The sequence below is a fragment of the Neofelis nebulosa genome, chromosome 1 (genome assembly GCF_028018385.1).
Source record: "Neofelis nebulosa isolate mNeoNeb1 chromosome 1, mNeoNeb1.pri, whole genome shotgun sequence".
Taxonomy (NCBI): domain Eukaryota; kingdom Metazoa; phylum Chordata; class Mammalia; order Carnivora; family Felidae; genus Neofelis; species Neofelis nebulosa.
The window spans coordinates 11,319,284-11,342,224 of NC_080782.1; the positions used below are offsets into that span (position 1 = coordinate 11,319,284).

The 22,941-nt window shown below is 44.2% G+C and overlaps 1 protein-coding gene across 2 annotated transcripts in view; it reads right to left on the minus strand.

Moving 5' to 3' along the window:
- The window catches only part of DNAH5 (dynein axonemal heavy chain 5), a 289,955-nt gene that overhangs the window by 214,679 nt on the left and 52,335 nt on the right, over window positions 1-22,941 (minus strand). For both annotated transcript variants that reach the window (XM_058715840.1, XM_058715830.1), the window contains exons 2-6: window positions 12,227-12,361; window positions 8,252-8,336; window positions 4,616-4,776; window positions 3,207-3,428; window positions 453-590 (exon numbers count right to left, since the gene is read on the minus strand). In XM_058715840.1, coding sequence (XP_058571823.1) covers window positions 453-590; window positions 3,207-3,428; window positions 4,616-4,776; window positions 8,252-8,336; window positions 12,227-12,361 — 741 coding nt within the window. The remainder of the gene's footprint in view (window positions 1-452; window positions 591-3,206; window positions 3,429-4,615; window positions 4,777-8,251; window positions 8,337-12,226; window positions 12,362-22,941) is intronic.

The window sequence follows — 22,941 nt, forward strand, 5'->3', positions numbered from 1 at the left end:
GTTAACTTTCATTGTTAACTGTTGGTTAATTTTCATTACTTTTTGATTAAATGTCTGCCGACACCTCGGATTTTTCTGAAAATGTTTTTTTAAGCTTTTTTTTTTTTTTTTTTTTTTAAGTCTCGAGCTCCCTTTTAGAAGGCACACTGACTGGAAAACTCCTTGTACTTCTACAGAGATTCTCTGTAAAATACACCTTGAGAAAAAAGAAATTGACAAAGTGCAGTCTTCTTGTTACATTAAGTATTTAAAGTTACTTGCTTTCCTCTCTTCAAATTTTTTACTATCTCTTCTTAACTAATGACGATAAATGAAAACCACACTGAACTCCTCACCTTTTTAGGGACTCGTCAAATACTTAGGCAAATGGGAATGGCAAAAGATATACCGTCTTCCATTGACTAGTTCAGTAACGTAGCATCTGAAGCTGATGTTTGCTTTCTGAAAATTACCTGTTCTGTCTGTTTGATCCATACTCTCATACAAGCTTCTATTTTCTCCAGAGTCTCAGGGTTATGAGCTAGACTCAAGTAGTCTATCGGCTCCTTCAGGGTTTTCAGTTCAAATATGTCACACTTTTGAAGGCTCACCTAATTAAAATGAAAGTTAAACAATTAAGATGATGCTAATTTTATTTTTTAATGTTGATTTATTTATTTTGAAAGAGAGAGAGAGGAAGGGACAGAGAGAGAGGGAGAGAGAATCCCAAGCAGGTTCCGCACTGCCAGCATAGAGCCGACACAGGGCTCCAACCCATGAACTGTGAGATCATGACCTGAGCTGAAATCAAGAGTTGGATGCTTAATCAACTGAGCCACCCAGGCACCCCATGATGATGCTAATTTTAAAACACACACACACACACACACACACACGTAAACACACACTTCTGGTTCATCCCCGGGGTCAGAAGGATCTTAAAATTTTCTCTAAACTACCCTGTTCCCTGAAGAAAGATCTCTGAAAGCATAGTGTGATACATAATGCTTAGTCCTCCCTGTGAACTAGAGATGACTGAGGGCAGATTTGGGGTCATAAAACAGAAAGAGTGAACTAAAGAGAGTCATAATATCACAAATTTTGGGAATTAATAGGGAATTTAGAAATTAAAGAGTCAACTCACGAAACCAAAGAACATGGGGGAGCTTCAAGGTAATTGACTGGGGGAAGGGTAATTTCTAATGCATTACATTCTTTTTTTGAAACTAACCAGATGAAAAGATTCTCCTGTCCTTAACCAATAACATCCATATAGTTTGCAAGTTTAATGGCAAACACATGGATTCATTTTAGGGGAGGAAGGAGGAAGAGGATAGAGAAGGAGACGTGTTGGATTTTGACTTGACAAAGAAACTCAGCACATTTTTGCACACAGATAAATGGACCTCAATATTTGCTCAGGACATTTTCTCCTGGGAAAGTGCACCTGGCATTGTGAATGCCTAAATTCAGGTTTCAGGCAAATCCCACTTTAGCAACAACAGAGCTAGTACGTTTCTCTCAACTGGTTCAGAACCAGCAGGAGGTGGCGTGGTTATTTGACATCCTCAAATGCCCATATGGTCAAGGAGCCACAACACAAGGCCCAGGCCCTAAGGGCTTCTTGGTAACTGAGGTAAAACCGAAGAGTTCACTAGGAGATGTGGCAGGTGAATGGTGCAGGCTGGGAGTGAAGGGCACCAGATGCTGAGTTCAGACCAGCAGAGAGAAGCCTATAGGGCGAGTCAGAGCACCTGCTACGAGGGCCTGCTGCAAGGGGACCCTGTAACCCCTGGATGGCCCCCTCAAGGTTTCTCGTTTCCTTCACTTGGCTTCCTAATAAAGCCCGGCCAGCTCTAACCTTACCTGATGGCCTCTGGCCCTGATGGCCTCTAACCTTACCTGATGGCTCCCATGCCCACCGCTGCTCTATGGGGCTATGTCCCATCTACATGGAGCTCAGAGACACCACTCCGTCCTCCCAGAACCTAGCCTCCCCACTCTGTTTTTCACTTTGCTACCCTCCGACGGGGCTCTGAAAACCCACGAGGGCGGGCACGTGCCTCTGCTCCCCTGTGCCCTTGCTCACACTGCCCCCAGCCTGGAGGAACCTTCCAGCATGCCGCCACCCCTCCCCCCACCACACTGCATCTTCCACCTGCCACTTCTGGAGCCATCTTTGGTTTTACAGGGGAGGGCTCTGCTCTCCATGAAGCGGCACTACCTCCCTTCTATGTGGAGATCCATCCACTTTTTTTAATACCTAGACCACAATATGACGTGGGACCATATGAAAGCACTGCTTTTTCAAGTAGAACAACAATCTAACTTGCTTCAGCTTGCGGTTTAGTATATAGGCCTGCATCAGAGTTCACTACACATAGAACTCAGATATTAGGCGGAATCAACCCGCTCCCATCTGGATGAAATTTACTCCACTCCCCTATTCCATGTCCTCTAGAAAGCCTGATGTCTCTCTCCCAATAGGCCAATAGGTCCCAATGCTTCTCAGTCTCCTCTGGAGAGGAGTGAGTAACACACTGTCATTGGTATCACGGGCTACATTTCTGTCTCCCATTCGTGCCTGATTGGGGCTATCGCCATCACGGTCTTGCATCCACCACCGTCTGTCCCAAGTAATGTGTAACACGGGCTTCCAGTAGATTGCACAAATTTTAAGGAAGCTAAATCTCACATTTGCCAAACTTATTCTTAAAGGCCCTTTTGGTCACAGGCTTAACTGCAGAACCCAACCCACTCCCTCCAGATACGTCAACTGCTCTCTCCTTCTCTCTCATCTTCAGGATTTCCTCCATCCCTACCCATCACCCAACACCCAACACCCAACCCCCCCCCCCATACACACACACACACACGCATGGGCACACACTCTCCACGCTCTCTGGGTCCAGATTCCTTTCCTTCTAGGACAAACAGTGATGCCACAAGCATTTCATTCACTTCTCTTTGCAGTCAAGCATGCGATGTGACTGAATGAAACCCTCCATCGTGGCCGACACTTCCGATGCATTAATCACTCCAAACCGTAAGAATCTACATCTAGCTACCACCACCACCTCTGGGAGGGGCAATAAAAATGCCCATAAAATTTTTTCAAGATTTGCCAGGCAGAGGAATTAAGACCATCCAACAGAAGCATTACACACTTACATGTTGATTTGTTCACCATCTGATAACTTTTGAAGGAAGAACTTATTCATTCTTACCTTCTCCTTCAAACTCTCCTGTGCGCCCGACAGGACGCCCACAAAGCCTTCCAGAGAGCTCAAGAACTCCTGCCGAATGCTGGATGCTTCCTGAAGACCCTCGAGCTCACCCCAGCCATGGCTCGTGGCCCTGAGAGCAGGAATGAAGATGTCCGACAGCAAATGCCTCACGCTGTTGAGCAGGCCCCCATCCGCGGTATCTAACATATTAAAGCTCACCTCCTGGAACACAGGAGATCCCCTGCTGTAAAAATTATCTGCAATTGCAACATAGCTACTAAGTCATTTCTGAATGCTGCTCATTAACCAAATATCCCGCGTCGGTCAATGAAGACCTACCAAATGAGAAAAGCAAAACTGCTTACTCGGAACTTGCTATAGCAAGAGTCGGCCACCATCACCCGCATTTCGGAAGACACTTAAGAGCAGGCAGGGGAGCGGGAAAGCCTTCTAGTGGAGGAAAGAGAAGCTTTCAGGCATGTCCTGATTGGAGGCTGCTGGTGTGGGGGACCTGGAGGCGGCCCCTAGAAGTGGGGCATCCTGTGTGATCCGCGAGGGGTGCATATTTGGCTTTCTCCGGCCCCAGGGAAATAGGCTGGGGGTACGGACAAAAATTAGGGAGGCCGACAGTCACGAACCAAATGCTGGCACTACTGGCCAATTTGTCACAGCAACTCTTGTGTGGCTTCCCCGCAGGCTTCCTGCGAGTCTGACAGTGCAGGCTGGCTCCCTGGATTGTTTCCTAGATAAGGGGGTTGGCTCCCTGGACAGGTTGCTGCCCGTTACAGGTCAAAATTCTGCTTTACGTGCGGTCTGGCCTTTGTTTGTATGTTCAGTCTCTCAATCCAGTAAATTATTTTTTGATGCCCTGGTTAAGACCTAAGCTTTATACTATTCTAAATCGCAATCATCAAAATAAAGACCTGAAATAAGCAGAACACGACACGTCTGCCAGTTTATTTGCTCCAAGCAGATAATGCCCCCATCGAGGGCAGAGGAGACATGCACTTTATTTTGCACATACACAAAAAAATTATATATCCATTATTACAAACCTTACTTTAAAAGTATGAAATTTGCCATTAAGTAAATAATGTACGGGCCATTATTTTTTAAAGGAAAGACTTCACTGTATCACACACACACACACACACACACACATGCATGCAAATACATATACATAATGTTATATCAATTTTTGTTAACAAACTGAATATTAAGTCCTATAACTCAACAGATTTAAAGGAAATGTCTTGTTTGCTATGAATGCTTTTAGAAATACTTCTTTGAAAGTAGTTTTAGATAGTTAATGAAAACAGTGGTTACCTCTATAGGGAAGGATTTTTTTTTTTTGTAGAATTTACATGATTTTGGGTCATCTGGGGTAAAGGATTACTCCAGCCCCTTACCCTATGGATGTTCTCAGGGGTGACGGCTCTGGAAGGGTCAGTCCTGATGAAGAACACACATACTCCAGTAAGAGCCACATCTTTTCCCTCGGTCACAAACACCTTAGGTTTTTTAATCTTTTCAGAAAGAGAAGTCACTCCCCCTGGAGAGCCAAGTTGTCCTACAAATGCAAAAGAATTTTAGTTTCACAAATGCTACTTACGGTCCATATGGTTGTCTCTTGGAATGAGTTTCCTTGTTAAAATAGTGTCGCGTTGACTCATCCATGTGCCCTGGAAGGTCTGCTGCCTGGACAATCTCTAGCCTGAGCCCTGAAGGGATCTAAAAGGAGGTGACTGTTTCCAGATCATAGGTTCATTTCAAAAAAGTGTTGCTCCAGCAAAAAACAGGAATGAGGGGCGGCTGGGGAGCTCAGTCAGTTAAGTGTCAGACTTCAACTCAGGTCAAGGTCTCCCAGTTTGTGAGTTTGAGCCCCGTGTCGGGCTCTGTGCTTATAGCTCGGAGCCTGGAGCCTGCTTCGGATTCTGTGTCTCTCTCTCTCTGCCCCTTCCCTGCTCACACTCTGTCTCTCTCTCTCTCTCTCTCTCTCTCTCTCTCTCAAAAATAAATAAACATTAAACGCACACACACACACAAACACACACACACACACACACACACACACACACAGGAATGAGAGGCACAGGAATGAGAGAGTTTGGTCCAAAGCAGATTCTTGCTGAAGCTACAACAGTCATTTTCATCCACAACAGGCCACAACAGAGGCAAGGGGGAGGGGCAAAGAGGGAGACAGTACCTGTTGTATGTGCTGGGTGTCAGCTCCTCTGCTTGGTACCTTGTCTACATTATTAAAGTCACTACAACCTTAAAGGCAGCGGTGGCCTGTCCCATGTCACAGCCAACAGGTGGTAAGAGTTGAGATCAAAAAACTAGCTTTGACTATAGAACTCCAGACCCCTGCAGCCCCCTCAGTATCGTGCTAGAGTCAGGACACTGTAGAGCCAGGAGAGCAACGGGATGAAGGGTGTGGGCTCTAGAGTCAGACCCCCAAGGCGTGAGTCTCCTCCGCTGCACTTCATGGCCACGTGACCTTGGGAAAGATACCTAGTCTTCCTGTGCCTCAGTCTTCTCATCTGAAAAATTCGAATCATATCCCTAGAAGCTAGCATCGGCAATTGTTGTGAGGATTAAATGAGTTAATACATGTGAAGCCCTTAGAAAAGCACATAAAAACACTAGGCCACTAAGCATTACCATTATTATTATTTGAAAATTGTATTTTCGGTCGTCGAAGCATGTAGCTCATTGAGTGGACCATTTACGCACACAGAGGGAGCCAGTGCCCTTGTCCGCCCACGGAAGTTGGAGCTCTCCAAGCAGATCGGTAGCCCAAGCAAGGTTATCAGGGGCGGGAGCACAGTGCCAAGGGAGGGACCTGGGAAAGAACGTGGACTGCAAGCTGAATCCTGAAACCCTGCAATTAGAACCTCTTGGAGGAACCTCCCCCCACCCAACCAAGTTCTGCTCCCACGGTGCCAGGCTACAGACGTGCTGGGGCTTTGGCAGCGAACCCGCCCAATAAAGATAACCAGCAGATACGCCTCACCGGGAGGACAACACTGCGGGATGTGCAGCGAACGCTCCCAGTGCCCACCCAGTGCCCACAAGAGCAAGGGCCTGGGGAATCAAGGTCCGCCAACTTGTGACAGTGCCAGTGCTGCTCGAGTAAAAGCTTTCCTGCCACCTCGTCCCTCTTGTGCCTGCCCTACCTCAAGCCAGAGCCGTGGTTTGCACAACGTGGACAGGAGCAGAAGGTTGACTTGAAGGAGCAGAGGAGGACCGACCATATGCTTCTCTCCTCCTGTGAATACTGACCTTCAGAGGTCCCTGCTTAGAACCTTGGGGGATGGGGGAAGGAAGTGGGCGAGCCAGCAGTGAAGAAGATTTAACTTTAGATCAATTCATTTTGATCAACTGGATAGTTTTAGTTTCTGCACTGAGACAGTATTTGTAATGTGAAGCAACCATAGGAACATTTCCTATCTAAGAATATCCAGGAAAGTCATGGAATGGTCTCAATGTTGATCCAAGGTCAAAAGGTTAAAGCCAGTCCCACGGTAAAGGTCTAAAGGGAGAGCGGGGAACGAAATTAAATTATGTTTACATCCGGGGCGCCTGGGTGGCGCAGTCAGTTAAGCGTCCGACTTCAGCCAGGTCACGATCTCACGGTCTGTGAGTTCGAGCCCCGCGTCAGGCTCTGGGCTGATGGCTCGGAGCCTGGAGCCTGTTTCCAATTCTGTGTGTCCCCCTCTCTCTCTGCCCCTCCCCCGTTCATGCTCTGTCTCTCTCTGTCCCAAAAATAAATAAAAAACGTTGAAAAAAAAAATTAAAAAAAAAAAATTATGTTTACATCCCGTGAGCCTTCCTCGTTCACTGTCACATTTACACGCGAACACTGAACTCCACCCAGTGCACATTTTGTAGATAACTCAACATCCCATTTGACTTTATGTTTGTCAGACTGGGATAGAATTAGAAATTTCTGTATTATTTTGATTTTTCGTTCAAAGTGGAATGGACTTTCTGGGTGCCTCAGTGGCTCAGTTGGTGAAGCATCTGACTTTGGCTCAGCTAATGATCTATCTCACGGTTTGTGGGTTCAAGCCCCGTGTTGGGTTCTGTGCTGACAGCTCAGAGCCTGGAGCTTGCTTTGGATTCTGTATCTCCCTCTTTTTCTGCCCCTGCCCCGCTCACACACACTCTCTCTCTCGCGCGCGCGCTCTCAAAAATAAACACTAAAAAAAAATTTTTTTTAAAGTATAATGGACTTTCTGACCACAAAATATCAGAGAATAATTCTAGGAAAATCCCAATCACTTAGAGTATGCATGCATAATTTTCCCAGTTTTTAAACAAAAGAGCATAGTCATACTATATGCCAACAGCAATAACTATTTTTCCTTCAAAAAGGTTATAAAAAGATGAATGTAATACTTTAATATAATCATAATATATTTGTTTGTGCCCCTAGCTTGGCTTTAAAATTATATGAATCTACATAAACGTAGAATGGGAGATGCCAGTTGAATCCACACAAAGATTTGCAAATTTTCTTAAGTGAAAATAACTCAACTTGTCATTCCACATTACTCGTTTGAATCATAGTCGGTAGAAAATAAACATAATGTGATATTTAACTAGACAACTCATTATGCTTATTGGCAACAATTCCTCTGTTAAAAATAAATGGTGCCTATATAGAAAAGAAACAGATGCCCATAAAAAGTTCTAGAACATCACTGCATAGAATGAACTAGGATGTAAGGAAGAGAAGTCTCAAAATGTAAACTACTTTATTATTCCTCAATTACCAGCACAGCCTGAAAAGGAAAGCAAAATATCTCAAATGAAGCTAGAACAGCCAGGCTGGACAGCCATCATTATCCGTCCCTTTTCCTTGAGAACAAAATGGCACCTTGGCCTCACCCACCACACCTCACCACTGCCCCTTCGTCCCATCTCCCAGCGTGGATGTAAGGGTCCTGGTCAGCTCTGAGAGTGGCTTTCTGCTTCAGGCCATCCTCAGATGAATCTAGCCACACGTTTCTGGCTTACATCACATCAGATTCGGATACCTGAATCTGCTACCTCCACATCCTGATAGTAGAATATAAGGTGACGAAAACCTCCAGCAACAAAGAGCTGATCTATTCTTTCGATCTGTGAAAAAAGAAAAGGCAAGGTCACAACTTCGTTCTGAATTAGAAACCAGATTTCAGTCAGCATTGACTATCCTCTTTCTTCTTCCGATAAAACCGCATCTAATGCAAAGCATACAGAAGGCGTCATGTATTTTTCAACCAATAAAACCATGAGAGAGTAAATGCCTCACCATGATAAAAATGTAGTTCAAAGAAGGAATCCAATCAGTCATCAAAATATTTGCTACAGGGGCGCCTGGGTGGCGCAGTCGGTTAAGCGTCCGACTTCAGCCAGGTCACGATCTCGCGGTCTGTGAGTTCGAGCCCCGCGTCAGGCTCTGGGCTGATGGCTCGGAGCCTGGAGCCTGTTTCCGATTCTGTGTCTCCCTCTCTCTCTGCCCCTCACCCGTTCATGCTCTGTCTCTCTCTGTCCCAAAAGTAAATAAAAAAATAAAAAAAAAAAAGTTGAAAAAAAAAAAAAAATATTTGCTACATACATGTTTGAAAAGATTGTCCTGCCATTTTTGCTAATTTCCTAAAGCGTTGAGCTGTTGGAAGCAGATATAAATACAGTGTTTCGTTTTCACTCAATTGCAGATCAGAAGGGAGAACAAACCTTTCAAAACCTAATCTAACACACTAGAGGTAATTAATATTAAATTGGAGTAATCACTGGAAAATGCCATGAGAACACATATGATCATGGAACATTCCATCCAACGGTAGTCCAGAACTCAGTCCCATCCATGAGGTTCACTACACAACCAGAGGTCTGCCAACCGGCCTACTACCAGTGGAAGCACTTTTTTAAATCTTTTTAAATGTTTATTTACTTATTTTGAGAGAAAGTGTGTGCATGCAAGCTGGGTAAGGGCTGATAGAGAGGGAGAGAGAGAATCCCAAGCAGGGCATGGAGCCCAACATAGGACTCGAACTCATGAACCGCGAGATCATGACCTGAACCGAAATCAAGAGTCAGATGCTTAACCAACTGAGCCACCCAGGAGCCCCAGAAGCAATTTTCTTAAAGTCACTAGCACTGTTTTAAATTCAAATTGGAGGAAAAAGGATAAAATCTACATGCCCATTAGCATGGCTACTGTCAAAAGAAAAAAAAAAAAAGAAGAAAAAGATAAACGTCAAGGATGTGGTGAAACTGAAACACTTGTATACCCTTGGTGAGAATGTAAAATGGTGCAGTCCCTATGAAAACAGTATGGGAATTTCTCATAATATTAATATATTCCTCCATGATCCAGAAATTCCACTCCAGGTATATACCCAAAAGAATGGAAAGGAGGGTCGTGCAGAGATATTTGCACACCTCTCCTCACAGCAGCATTATCCACAGTAGTGAAAAGATGGACACCACGCAACTGTTCATTAACAGGTGAACGCATAAACAAAATGTGGCACAGACATATGATATAATATCATTCAGTCTTAAAAAGGGAAATTGTGACACGGGCTACAACACGGGTGAACCTTAAGGACATTTTGCTAAATAAAATAAGCCAGTCACAAAAAGACAAATACTGTAGGATTCCACTTATATAAGGCATCTAAAGTAGTCAAATTCTTAGAGACAGAATGTGGGATGGTGGGTTGCAGGGACTGGGAGAGGCAGGGGGGAGTTGTTGTTTAATGGTATCGATTTTCAGTCTTGCAAGATGAAGAGGTCTCAAGGTGGGTTACACAACAGTGTGAATAAACTTCACACTACTAAACTGTTTACTTAAAAACGATTAAGATGATAAACTTTACATTCTACGTTATTACCACAATTTAAAATAAAACATTTGCGGGGTGCCTGGGTGGCTCAGTCAGTTGAGCGTCCGACTTCGGCTCAGGTCAGGATCTCGCAGTTTGTGAGTTCGAGCCCCACGTCGGGCTCTGTGCTGACAGCTCAGAGCCTGGAGCCTGTTTCAGATTCTGTGTCTCCCTCTCTGCCTCTTCCCCACTCATGCTCTGTCTCTCTCTGTCTCTCAAAAATGAATAAATGTTAAAAAAATTTTTTTAATAAAATGTTTTCAAACAACAAAATCTAGCCTGAAATTTTAAGTGTGAAAAAAATAAGCCCCCTCCAATTTCCACCATATTATAGATAAAACTATTATATATAAGGGAGAGCAAGTTGCCCTGGTTCCTTCATGACTCTTCTTTGATTGAGAATGCTGTCGGGCTGAGTGGGACGCCCTCGTTAAGGTTAACTTCCAAGCCAAGAATCTGAAGGAGATACTTCCAAAAGGCCAGTACTGAAACTCCTGCCCCTCTACTTTGCTTGGGAGACTGAGCCAGGACGTTTTCTTTCAACCTCCAGGTTTTGACATTCCTGGTCCTGAATACGACACAACAGTTTGACCTGGGCTTCTTATAGTTCAGAACTTGTACTCATTTATTCCCCTCGCATGATCCCAAATCCAGATGTCTGAATTAGGAAGAGGGGTAGAGTTAAGCATTTCACCTCTCCAAGACTGAATCAGTTAAGTGACTGTCTCATTCTGTGCCTCCATTTTGGAGGAATAATATTATCTACCTCCTGGCATCATGAAAATTAAATGAGATAACAGATGAAAACCACTTAGATGAGACTGACACCTGGTAAATATTCAACAAATGTTAGCTGGAAGGAAAAGGAGAAGGAGGAGAAGGGCATTTCCTCAATCTCTAATTAACTCATCCTGCAGTTTAGCCATTTTAGTGTTGTCCACCCCTCACTGTTCCACTGACTCCTACTGATCCCACCAGACTGACATGGCAGGCAGGAACAAAGCCACCGGAGAACTGGAGCCAACTCATACTGGTTCATGACAGCCAACTGATCACAACCCTTTCCAACTAAGCCTTCAGTAGCATCATGTTCATAGTCTGGAATCAGCCATTGTGGCAGTATTAACACCACAGAAATCAACACTCAAAATAGCGCCCCCCTCTACCCTCTTGCTCAAAGCTGGTTGTTAAACATTTACAGGTATACCACTAAAAAGTATTATCAAGAGTGTGCCACCCCCATCAACAGAAAGAATTCTCTCTCCCTCTCTCTCTCTTTCTCTCTCTTTTTTTTTTTTTAAATTTTTAAAAAAAAATTTTTTTTTTAACGTTTTATTTATTTTTGAGACAGAGAGAGACAGAGCATGAACGGGGGAGGGGCAGAGAGAGAGGGAGACACAGAATCGGAAACAGGCTCCAGGCTCCGAGCTGTCAGCACAGAGCCCAACGCGGGGCTCGAACTCACAGACCGCGAGATCGTGACCTGAGCTGAAGTCGGCCGCTTAACCGACCGAGCCACCCAGGCGCCCCAACTCTCTCTCTTTTTTTTTTGTGCTAATCAACCAAAACAAACAAACAAACAAAAACAAAAAAAACCTTCAGGAACCATCATAGGGCTCCTGATACGCCTTCCTCAATGCTCATGAAATTATATCCTCCCATATTTTGATCTTCCCTCTCTAATCACACCCCAGATTTTGGAAAGAAATCACGGCAGAAAATGGAAGTCAAGCTCAGGAACAACAGAAACCAGATTCAGCTGCCAAAATTCAATCTCCCAGGTTAGAATAGGATAAACGCAAGACAAGATATTATCAGAAGCTGAGAGAAGATTCTATTCTCCGACCTCAAGTTCCAAGATGGCACCGGAACCCAGCTTCACTGGATTCAGAAACAGGCAGACATTGCTGTCAGAACCATGGAACTTAAGTGACAGTTAGAAGTACCCCCATTCAACCTGAAGAGCTGGAGACCCCTAACGTCAATCTGCCACCACCTGTATGGTCAGAATGGAATCCTGTCCATGTTAGAACAGACACCCTCCTCTGCAGCCCAGCACAGATCCTGCCATAGGACAGAGGTCAATAGGTTCTCTGTGCCCTCCGTAATCAAGTCTGGGAACACTCAAATGCATCTCACCTGATTCCCCTCAAGAATGGCATCTTCCACTTCAGTTTTGTCCAGGTCCACGCAGGAAGCTACGATTGCCAATAAGTAGTCGTGTCTGCCATCCAAGCGTGCCCGTTTGGCTTCCTTCTCTTCCTTCAGTCTTTGCTGTAAGAAAGGAACAAAAATGGTATGTGACAACTACTGTTCTCAGATGTATTCATTTTGTAATAACCGCATGAGACTGTTGCTTTTTTCGGGTCGTGAGTACTCACATAACAGACACCTTAATGGTACCAGTTTTCATCTTCCATTTTTAGAAATAATGTTATTCTGTTATGAAAATAAGATGTGCTCATCGTTTTGGAATTGTGTAATACAGATAAGCTAAAAGAAAAAACATAAAAATCATCTGCCATCCAGAAATTATTACTGCAATTATTTTGTTCTAAACCTTTAGATTTATTTCTATGCATATATAAACATTCAAAAGACACACAAAAAAAGAGATCCCCATTTTTGTAAACATTCCCCAAGCCTTTAAAGTAGTATTGTTCCACGTTATCTCCTACCTTTATTGTCTGTCTACAGATTCATATCTGGTCTTGAAATTGATTTCTGAATACTAGTGCTTACCTTTAAACTGATTGTTAATTACAATACTAAGGCACGTGACCAGTGTGGGCAGTTTGAAGCATATCCTTCCATATGCACTATGCTCATACAAATGTATGCAAATGTATACACACATCTGTATATTATACTATAAAATTTTCATACATATTCCCTTAATAATACACCACAGACCCTTTTCTACTTTAATACAGGCTATTCCCACCTGTGTGATAGCTGCAAACTATTCAACAATGTGGATGTACCATAATTGATTCAACCATTCTGCCACTGGTGGATATTCAGCTTCCAATTCATTTCTTGAATTAAGTATATCGCCTGAAATGCCAATGAGCAACACTAGGAAGAGAAAAGGTGGCCCCTCTTTTGTCCAACATACAGTTATTTAACCCCAATTATGTCCCTGTGCTATAGAGGCAAATGCTACCCAATGACGTCAAAAAATCTCATAGCCTGTTTGGCAGGATCTGAGCGGAAAGTATAAGTATGACAGGATGATATTATGGTTGCCACCAGGGCATCAGATCAAGGCAGGGACCTTTATGGGTCTTCAGAGAAGTTGCAAAAAGGAGGGTCCCCCACTCCAGCCTGGGGCTGAGGTAGCGATGACAGAGAACATTTTGGGAAGAGGTGGGTTGAACCTAGAGTGGAAGGGCAGTTGGCCACAGTCCCAGAAGGGAGGCATTTCTGCACGTGCAAAGGCCAAGTGGCGTAGGAAAGCAGAGCACACTTTGGAAACCACAAGGTAGCCAGGTTGACTGAACTAAAAAGGACTAGAAAGACATACTGGGAAATGAGAAAGCAGTCCGATCATAAAATATCTTGTGGGCCACATTAGGGAGTTTAAGCGTTATCTGAAGTCCATGGAGAATCACTGATGGGTTTCAGATCAGGGGAGATGTTAGCTGTCCATGCTGCAACAAAAAAATCGGTCATTCTCGAATGGATAAAGAAGATGTGGTTTATATACACAATGGAATGGTACTTGGCATTGAGAAAGAATGAAATCATGCCATTTGCAGCAACGTGGATGGAATTGAAGGGTATTATGCTAAGTGAAATAAGTCAGGCAGAGAAAGACAGATACCATATGTTTTCGCTCATATGTGGATCTTGAGAGACTTAACAGAAGACCATGGGGGAGGTGAAGGGGAAAAAAAAGTTACAGAGAGGGTGGGAGGCAAACCATAAGAGACTCTTAAAATACTGAGAACAAACTGAGGGTTGATGGGGGTGGGGGGTGGGGGGAGGGGAAAGTGGGTGATGGGCATTGAAGAGGGCACTTGTTGGGATGAGCACTGGGTGTTGTATGGAAACCAATATGACAATAAATTATATTTTTAAAAATTAGTCATTCTGTCAGCAGTGTGGAATGTGGATTGGAGCGACGCAAGCCTGGAGGCAGGAAAGCCAGTCAAGTGGCTTATGGTGGCATTCCCAGAGCCCAGGATGCACAGACCATTGGGAATGTGGCTCTGGAACTCAAGGGGAAGTTGCACTGTCGATCCAGATGTAGATACGGGTTCTCAGTGCAGCGCAGTTGATATTACAGGCCAGATCTTTCTTGTTGTGAAGGGTAGTCCTGCACATTGTAGGGTGTTCAGCAGCACCCTTGGTCTCTTCCTTCTGGATGCCAGGAACTCCCTACTACTGAGCTGTAAGAATGAAAAATGTCTCCAGACGGCCAAACATCCCGTGTGTGACAAAATCACGTCCTGCTGAGAATCACTGATACGACAGAGACAGAGACAGTCAAGACGGTATCTTTGGGGGTTACGCAGTGCACAACCTGCACGATTATGTTATCAGTCCTTTCATCCAGTAGGGGGTATGTGCGTGCTAGATATTCAGTAGACACTTGTCAAATGAATAAATCGAACTCTAAACCATGAGTGCAGACATGATTTTCTAAGAAAGAAATGGAGAATGAAAAGCAAGAGGTGAAGAGCCTCGGGACGCACCGATATGCCAGGAGCAAGGAGAGAAAGAACAGCCCACGGAGACAAGTGAGGATAGTGGGCAGACAGGCAGAAAGGGAACGAGTAGGCCGCACCACCAATACACCACAGAGCCAATAGTGGTAACGCTATAGTGGAGCGGTGGGGTCAGTTAGGGTTTCCTTAGTAACTAATTGCGTTCACACAAGGGGCGATAGCATCCCCCAGCCCCATGGCAAAAGGATCATGCCCTTCACCTCTCCTCCTCTTGAAGGTGGTTGGCCCTGTGACCAGTTTTCACCAAAAGATCGTGGGGAGAAGTACGACTGTAAACCTGCCTAAGCTAATCTTTAGGAGAGCTTCAGCTTCTGCCTTTGCCCTTGGAAATGCTCCCTGGGAACCCAGCTGCCATGCTGTGACAAGTCCAAGCCACGTGGGGAGACCACATGGAAGAAAAACCAAGGCATTCTGGTCAATAGCCCCAGCCAACCCAGCCAACACCCCAGAACCAACTTCCCTCCAGGTGAGTACGCTATCTCAGACATTCCAACCTAATCAAGCCTACAGAGGATTGCAACCCAGCCCAATGCCACTGGAAGCAGAACCACCCAGTTGAGCCCAATCGCCGATATACTCAAGACAGATGATAAGGGACTGCTGTCTCTGCTATAAGCCATTATGATCTCGTGTGGTCTGTTATGCAGCAGTAGATAACAAGGTAATCCTTGTAGAATAATTTCACTGGTTGGACAGAAAGCAAATGGATGTAGGCTTGAGAAAAAGGGGACTGAGAAAAGAGAAATACAAAGATACTGAATATAAACTATTCTTTCCAGAAACTTGACTATAAAGGAAAGAGGTGTGGTAATAGTAGATAGAGGGGGATTTATAGTTAAGGAAGAATTTTTTAAGACACACACACACACACACACACACACACACAAAACAAACAAACACCTTCAAAACCAGTGAAGAGGAAAAGGTTGGGGATTTCAGAGGGCTTGAAAGGCCATCTCTGGACCCAGGCAATTAACATTTGTTTTCCAGAACCTGAGGTGCCTGCTGGAAAGAATTGGAGGTGGAAGGAGGAGGGATTAGGGATTTTTAAAATTTTTCATATACCTATTTTCTTGCCATTTCTCTCTATAGGAACTAACACAGGTCCTGACACAAAGTATACATTCCATAAACATCAAACAGAAGCAAATTTACATCTCTTTTTAAATGTGGCTACAACAACGATGATGTCCTGTTGTTTAGACTGTTTTCTTCCTGCTTGGCAGGGAGGAATCAAGTGCTTTTCAAAGTGAACTCTCTGGGTTTGTACTAAATGGCTTCAGCAGCTTGAGGACATGGTGGGCAACCAGGGGAGCCAGAAATCAGGCATCAAAACAACCATCTTGCCGCAAATGCTGGGGAGTGACAAAGAAAGAAAAGAACTAGAAAACCAGGAAAGTCAGGATGTAAAGCCACTGAAGCCTTCCGAAGAATAGAGAAACTTAAATAAGACTCTGCCATGGCAACACATTCTCTATGACCTGATTTTATGAGACTCCAAAGGGAAAAATATATATATATATTCTAGTGGAGGAAAGGAGTGATTGGTCCCTAAAACAGAACACTAATGATTCTATTTTTACTTAAATATCACAGAGTAAGAAAAATTCCAAAGAAGCGCCATGTGTACACAGCGAATTATCAATGTGTTTTTAAAGTCAATGTCTTCCGAGTTGCACGAAAAAGCATGTTAAGCAACGAATGTGTTCTTGCATAAACTGATCGTTCGTTCTATCTTTGCTGAACAATGAGGGAATTGTTTTTTATCTACCACAAGAAGTCAGTAACATCAAACAAACATTTAGTGACCAGACCAGGGCATTGTCAGCCCATAAACTTAAACCCGGAGCTTTCTGGCTGCTAGGAAATGGCAGCAACAAGCAGTCAGGTGACAAGCTGTCTGGAGGTGGCTGTCCTGTTGGCCTTTGAAACACGGAGGGCAACTGGGGAGGGATTAAGATGGCAACAGGCGGACAACGGAATGGCTTTTTTTGGAGTCACATTAAAATTGTTTCCTGTTGCATGAACAAGCCCCGAGGGATGGGGGCGGGGGGGGGGGGGGATGGGAGGAGGGGGCTGGGAAACCTATTCAACGTCCACAGAAATCTCGAAAGTAGTGAAACACTTCTGCAATGTGGTGGCAAGCTATGTCGCTGCCATCCTTGGAGAAAAGAGTCACTAATGGGCTAACTCACAAGAAACAAGTGCTGCTTTCAAGGCTGGACAGTTCTGCGTGGACTAAACATTTAAAATAAAAGCATTGGACTAGATGACAGCTAAGCACCGTTACCTTCTCTGCGGTCGGAGCTTCTTGCTGGTTCAAAAGTTAACACAGACGAGAGACTTGAGATTTTAAAATACAAATCCCAACAAAGACCCAATGCATGAGCTTTCATAATAAGCTCTGTGATGTTTTCTCATGATGAGCCTACCCGTCCAACTTTTTTTAACACAGTATACCAACTTCTGCCTTTAACTCTATGGTTAAGTGCGAGTCTGCGTGCTTGTTCACGTGAGACCGTGCAACTTCCTTCTGGCTCCGGACTGGTAATCCCTGAGTATGTGACAGACCTTACTCTCATCTGAAAAATGAAAATACGAGTCCAAACCTGAAAGGCATTTGTGAAGATTAAAATGGGAGCAGTCTTGAGACAATACCGTCAAGCAGCACTTGAATTAAAATGGCATGATCAAGGCACTGACCCTGGGCATCAAAACTCAGGAGAAGCCAAACTTTTCAATAATATATTTTTTTAATTCTACAAATGTTTATATTCCCTCTACCCTTAGGAAGCCCAGCCCCGTTAGCAGGTTTGTCTCAGACCCGGGTCCACGCCACAGACGCCATGACGGCCAGAAGTGAATGTCAGGTTCAGGAGCCCCTTTGTGCACAGGGACACCCTTTTCCCCAACTCTCTGAAGGTGTCACAGGACACTTTGCTCTGTTCGCCCTGGTGGCATTGCTAGCCGTGGCTCTGAGAGTCATCATTTCCTTACCGTGCTTACGTTTAATTGTCACAAAAGCCTTACGAAGCAGCAGTATTACCTCCACACCAGGAAGTTGAGACTATGGACCATTAACAATTTCCCAAGAGCACACAGCTAAGTAAGTAAGCTAAGAGCTGAGCTGCAAGGCCACGACATGGTTGTCCCAGGCAACCAAGAGTTTTGCACCTATTCGAACCGGTATTCCATAAACATGGTCTCTTTCCATTCCCACCCAAGAATTATCCAGGGCCCTCTTGGAGGGTGTCCCCATATACATTGCATGAGTTACATAAGGAGCGGTGGGTAGAAACTGGGGTTGACTGGCACCATTTTCTGAGTTGCACCAGTGACATTTTAGTGCCAGGATGCACTGGTGCCCACTTGGCTTCCAGCTGGCATGCCTTGTGTCCAGCTCTCTCATGACGCTCCTGTGTCTCAGCAAAAGGTAACCTGTCATCCTCAACTCCTAAAAGTTCCTAGAAGGTGGCCTCCCTGCTTGGGCAGCCAGGAGGCTGGGCTCCATGCTTTCCCCACCTGTTGCTGCTTCTGCCTGAACAACTTCACTTTCATCTATGTCATCCTCATATGATGCCTTTGCACGGCCAAGTGTATGGGGAAAGGAATGGGTTCTGCAGCCAAAAATGTGTTTCTTTGTTTAAAAAAAAAAAAAAGTTTTCCTAGGTTGACATGATTAGCCTTGTTGCAGGTCTGAACGTGAGAAAGAGGAAGAGATCTGTCTTAATGAGGGTCTGTTGCGTATGTTTGGATGAATATCTTTCTATTTTCTTCATTTGGGTGTTTTGTTCTTTTATGTATACAGATGCATACAGCAATGTATCAAGTGTGTTACAGGAGAGTATAATCTAGATTTACACCCCACTGGAGATATTGGAAATATCGTGAGTCTATGAATTACGGGTGAAACTCCTTATCTTAAATCGCCAAAGTAAATTTGTCTAAGACTGATTCTGCTTTGGCTCTCCATATCAATCTCAAGTCCACACATAATTAAGCATCTGATGAAACATAGTACCAAAGAGGCCAAGGACATGGATTTGATCATCTCAGGCCAGTTGGCTTCACTTTTTACCATCTTCCTCCACCATGGATGAATGAAGGCAAATCCACGAGCAGAAGGAGAAATTACTCAAAGTGTATGCCCAGCTTTCTGAAATGCCTCATTATTGGTAACCTGCCATACGTATAACCTGATCCTTCTTATCTCTTGCAGGTTAAAATAAAATAAAAATCAACGGAGTCTCATCATTCCTGCAAGACGATCAGCTCCACAGAAAGGGAAGTTTTCTATTTTAATTTTTGCAATATCCCCAGGGCCTAGAACAGTACCTGGGACATAGAGAGCCTCAGCTGATACCTAGTGAGTGTATAAAGTCACCAAATTAATCATTTACAAGTCCCTTTCAAATAACGAAGGGCTGGAACAAAGTATTCTAGCTCAGTCTGAGTCCATGATCACAGACTCAGAATTCAGTCAATAAGCTCCTGGGTCTTCAATGCTGTTGTGTCTCGAGTATAAACCATGGCACAAAATTCTACCACTAGTATGGACTACAGTCCTCTCTCATTTTACAGCAAATATGACTAAGCTCCCTTAGCCTACATCCTACTTAAATGTGTTGAATTACAAAAACTGAGGGAAGCGGTTCTCCTGTTCACTTCCATGTAGAGCCCTCTCTACAAGGTCAACTTCCTTTCCATGTCTTCCAACAAAGAAGAGCCTCCTCCTTTGTCTTCCAGCATTTTCGTTTTACCCCACAGGACCCCCATTCCTCTGAGAGAGGCTACTCTGTGGTGCTTCCTGGAGCATCCAACCCTGCTCTTTAACCGGCTGGGAGACCCACAACCTAGCAACTCCCCACTTTTAACTGTACTTTTCACGTCTTGCCCTTTCTTATCCCCTTTCCCTTTCGTCTCTCCCAGTGAAGCATCACAGATGCAGAGGATGCTCTCCTTCCCACATAAAGAGCACTTCAGCAAAGTGGTTTTCTGGAAGGGAAAGACACTCCACGATGGCTAATCCCACTCACAGCAGGTGCTACAGTGAAGTCCTCCTTTATTCAACGAGAGCTACACTCCCCTCCATTGCAAAGAGACAGCACTTAAACTGAGAAGTTCCCATCAATCTTCTTGTCCTAACAGTAAGCTCTGGAATCTTGTCTATTTTTCACTGGAGTTCTTAGGACCCTCAAATCTCCCCATTTACTGGCTCTCTTGTCTGTCATTCTTTCCAAGCCAATAAAAGATACCCTCTTGACTTTTTACTCCATGTGGGTTTGTCACCCAAATCGATCCAAAACCTGCTACAGGGATGTCCTCATCGCCACAGCCTTCTCTGCCCCAAACATTTCAACCATCCAGACTTACAGTCGGTTTTCTGCACACCAAATTTGGGGATCTGATCGAAGGTCCTTAGTGGACCTTCACATGACTCCATATTCTATCTTCCTTCCCACCCCACAGCGGTTTTTCTCCAAATCAGGAATACCTCTCTTGCAGAATTCCAAGAGTTACCTCTGGCAGCAGGTGTCAGTCATATAATTTCACTCCCAAGCTAAAATATATATAATGTCACCATTCACGTTACATAGGGCACAGGGATGAAATTCAAAAATGCCCTTATTCATCACAATAAACTAGAGCACTTAAAGCTGGCTGCTCACTAGAATCATGGGGACTTTCGGGGTGCCTGGATGACTCTATCAGTTAGGTGTCCTCCTCTTGGTTTGGGCCCGAGTCATGATCTCATGGTTCATGAGATTGAGTCCCATGTTGTCGGGCTCTACGCTGACAGCATAGACTCTGCTTGGGACTCTCTCCCTCCCTCTCTCTGCCCTTCCCCTACTTGTGTGTACACATGTTCTCTCCCTGTCTCTCTCTCTCTCTCTCAAAACAAATAAACATTTTTTTTTAAATCATGGGGAGTTTTAAATACTGATGCCTGCCCCTTCCCCAACACTCTAACTTATCTTCTCCCAAGGAGGCCTGAGCACTGGTATTTCTCAAGAGTTCCCTTGGTAATTCTAACATGCAGCCCAGCCTCAGAACACTGCCCCAAAGGAAATGATTTTATGGATTGATCATGACTGATTAGTAGGACCAGGTTCTCACTTGAGGCAGGAACTTAACAGAGGAAGTCCAAGGGCATAAATGTGGGATCCTTCCAACCCTAGACCTCTTCTGTCCATCTCGTTACTGGCGTTGTACAAAAACCGATAGTTGTAACTAGGTTTCAGCTCTCAACTCCATGAGGCCCAGAAGTGCTGTTGCATGCCTGATCACGGAGCACAGCAGCGCCTGGCACAAAGTAGACATTCAACAGATTATTTGTGGACTGGATGCGTTTTGCACTTGGCCACACTCTCCCAGGGTCTAGCTAGGGCGTGATTATGATGTGGGCATCTGGAGCATTCACTTGCTCAAGCTCAGCAACACTCACCTGGGTATTAACAAGCAGCACTGGTCCCTTCCTCCCCCGCCAGCTAAATCCTAGAGCCATTCACCTCCCCATCTGCAAGGGAATTGTTTTCATTTTGTCCGCTGTATTGTATATACGAAACGTGTTCACCGGCCAAACATGCCTGGGCCTGATGAACAGAGGACACCGAAACCTGTTTGGCTGTTTTGCCTGAGGATAACGAAACCCACACCCTTTAAGCTTTCAAAAGATATCTGAGAGCAAAGGTTCTTTTCTGTCTCGGTTTCTATCCACGCACTCCCAAGGGAACAACGGCGGCCTCCCAGCAGAGTTTCTCAGGGGGGAAGGCATAGTGCATCCCCAGAGGAGCCTGCACCCTCCCTTCCCCCACAGTCTCTATGCCCTCGAGAATCACTGTTTAGAGAAGCCTAGCCATCTGAAATGCAACGAGCAATGATATTCCCCAGCTTAAGTACATACAGTGAAAACCACGAACAATATATATCCCTGGGGCGAGGAAGAGAACTGTTCTCCGTGTGAAAATCAGCTTTGCAATTAGGTAAATTTAAGTCCTAATTTACTTAAATTAGTAAGTAAATATAGTTCAGTTTAATTTGAGGGACGGAAAGGAAAACAGAATCCCTAAGTCTGGAACTCATGTCTGTTGTATACTTGTAAATTGGTGCTAAGCAGTGTTCATCCATGACAAAAGCAGAGAGAAGGCAGGCACATCTGGGCCACATTTTTGTAAATAAGTGAGTGAATAGACACAGAATTATTTCATGTTTTTTCACTGAAAAGCATTTACGTTCATTAGACAACAGAAAGGAGGTATGGCTTCACCTTTCTAAACCCAGGAGCTATGGTACTTTTGGTTTTAATTTTAGGTATAAGCCAGATAAAGTCAACTATTATATTACAATAACCTAGTTCAAATACAGCATCATTGTAGTAATAGTTCCAGACCAACGTTATAGACATAGAGAATTATAGTTTTTATGTCACGTAGCTTTGGAATCTTTGCCATTGATTATTTCAGGTCACAAAGTTATAATTTAATAAACCATCATACCAGTGCACTATATAGAAAATGTGTAATTATTTTCACAATACACTGCAACATTATTGAGGTAATTCTCTCTCTTTTTTTAATCTACACCTTTATTTACTTACTTTTCAGTTAGTTTAAATCCTTGGGGGGTACAGCATCACACGGATTCTGCAACCAATGTCTTTAGCAGGAAGGTTGCTTTGGAATTTGACTCAAACCATGACACTGTTCCCATGAGTTACTTTTCCCCAGGTTGCTCTGGTTTTATTCGGTTCACCACCAGGAGTCACTGTGTTGTCCTTTGCTTTGTACACATAAGCACATCTCTTACCTAGATAGAATTCAGCTTCATCTTGAGCATAAACATCTTCAATTTTAAGAAGGGCTATGTGCTCCCTCTGGGGAGACCCCACTTAACAGCCAGCAAAAATGGCTTTGGACCACAGCCTCCGGACATATTTGTTGTTTTAGGAGTCCTGTTCCCAGCAGGCCTCCACAGGTTCCAAGATGGCGGAAAGAGCTTGAGGTAATTCTCTTAATCTCATTCTTCAGAGGGGCAAACAGAACCAGCACCCGAAATATATAAATGAACCCCCCAAAAAGCTTACTCCCAAACGGTAGCTCATGCCAAAGAAGAATATAATTA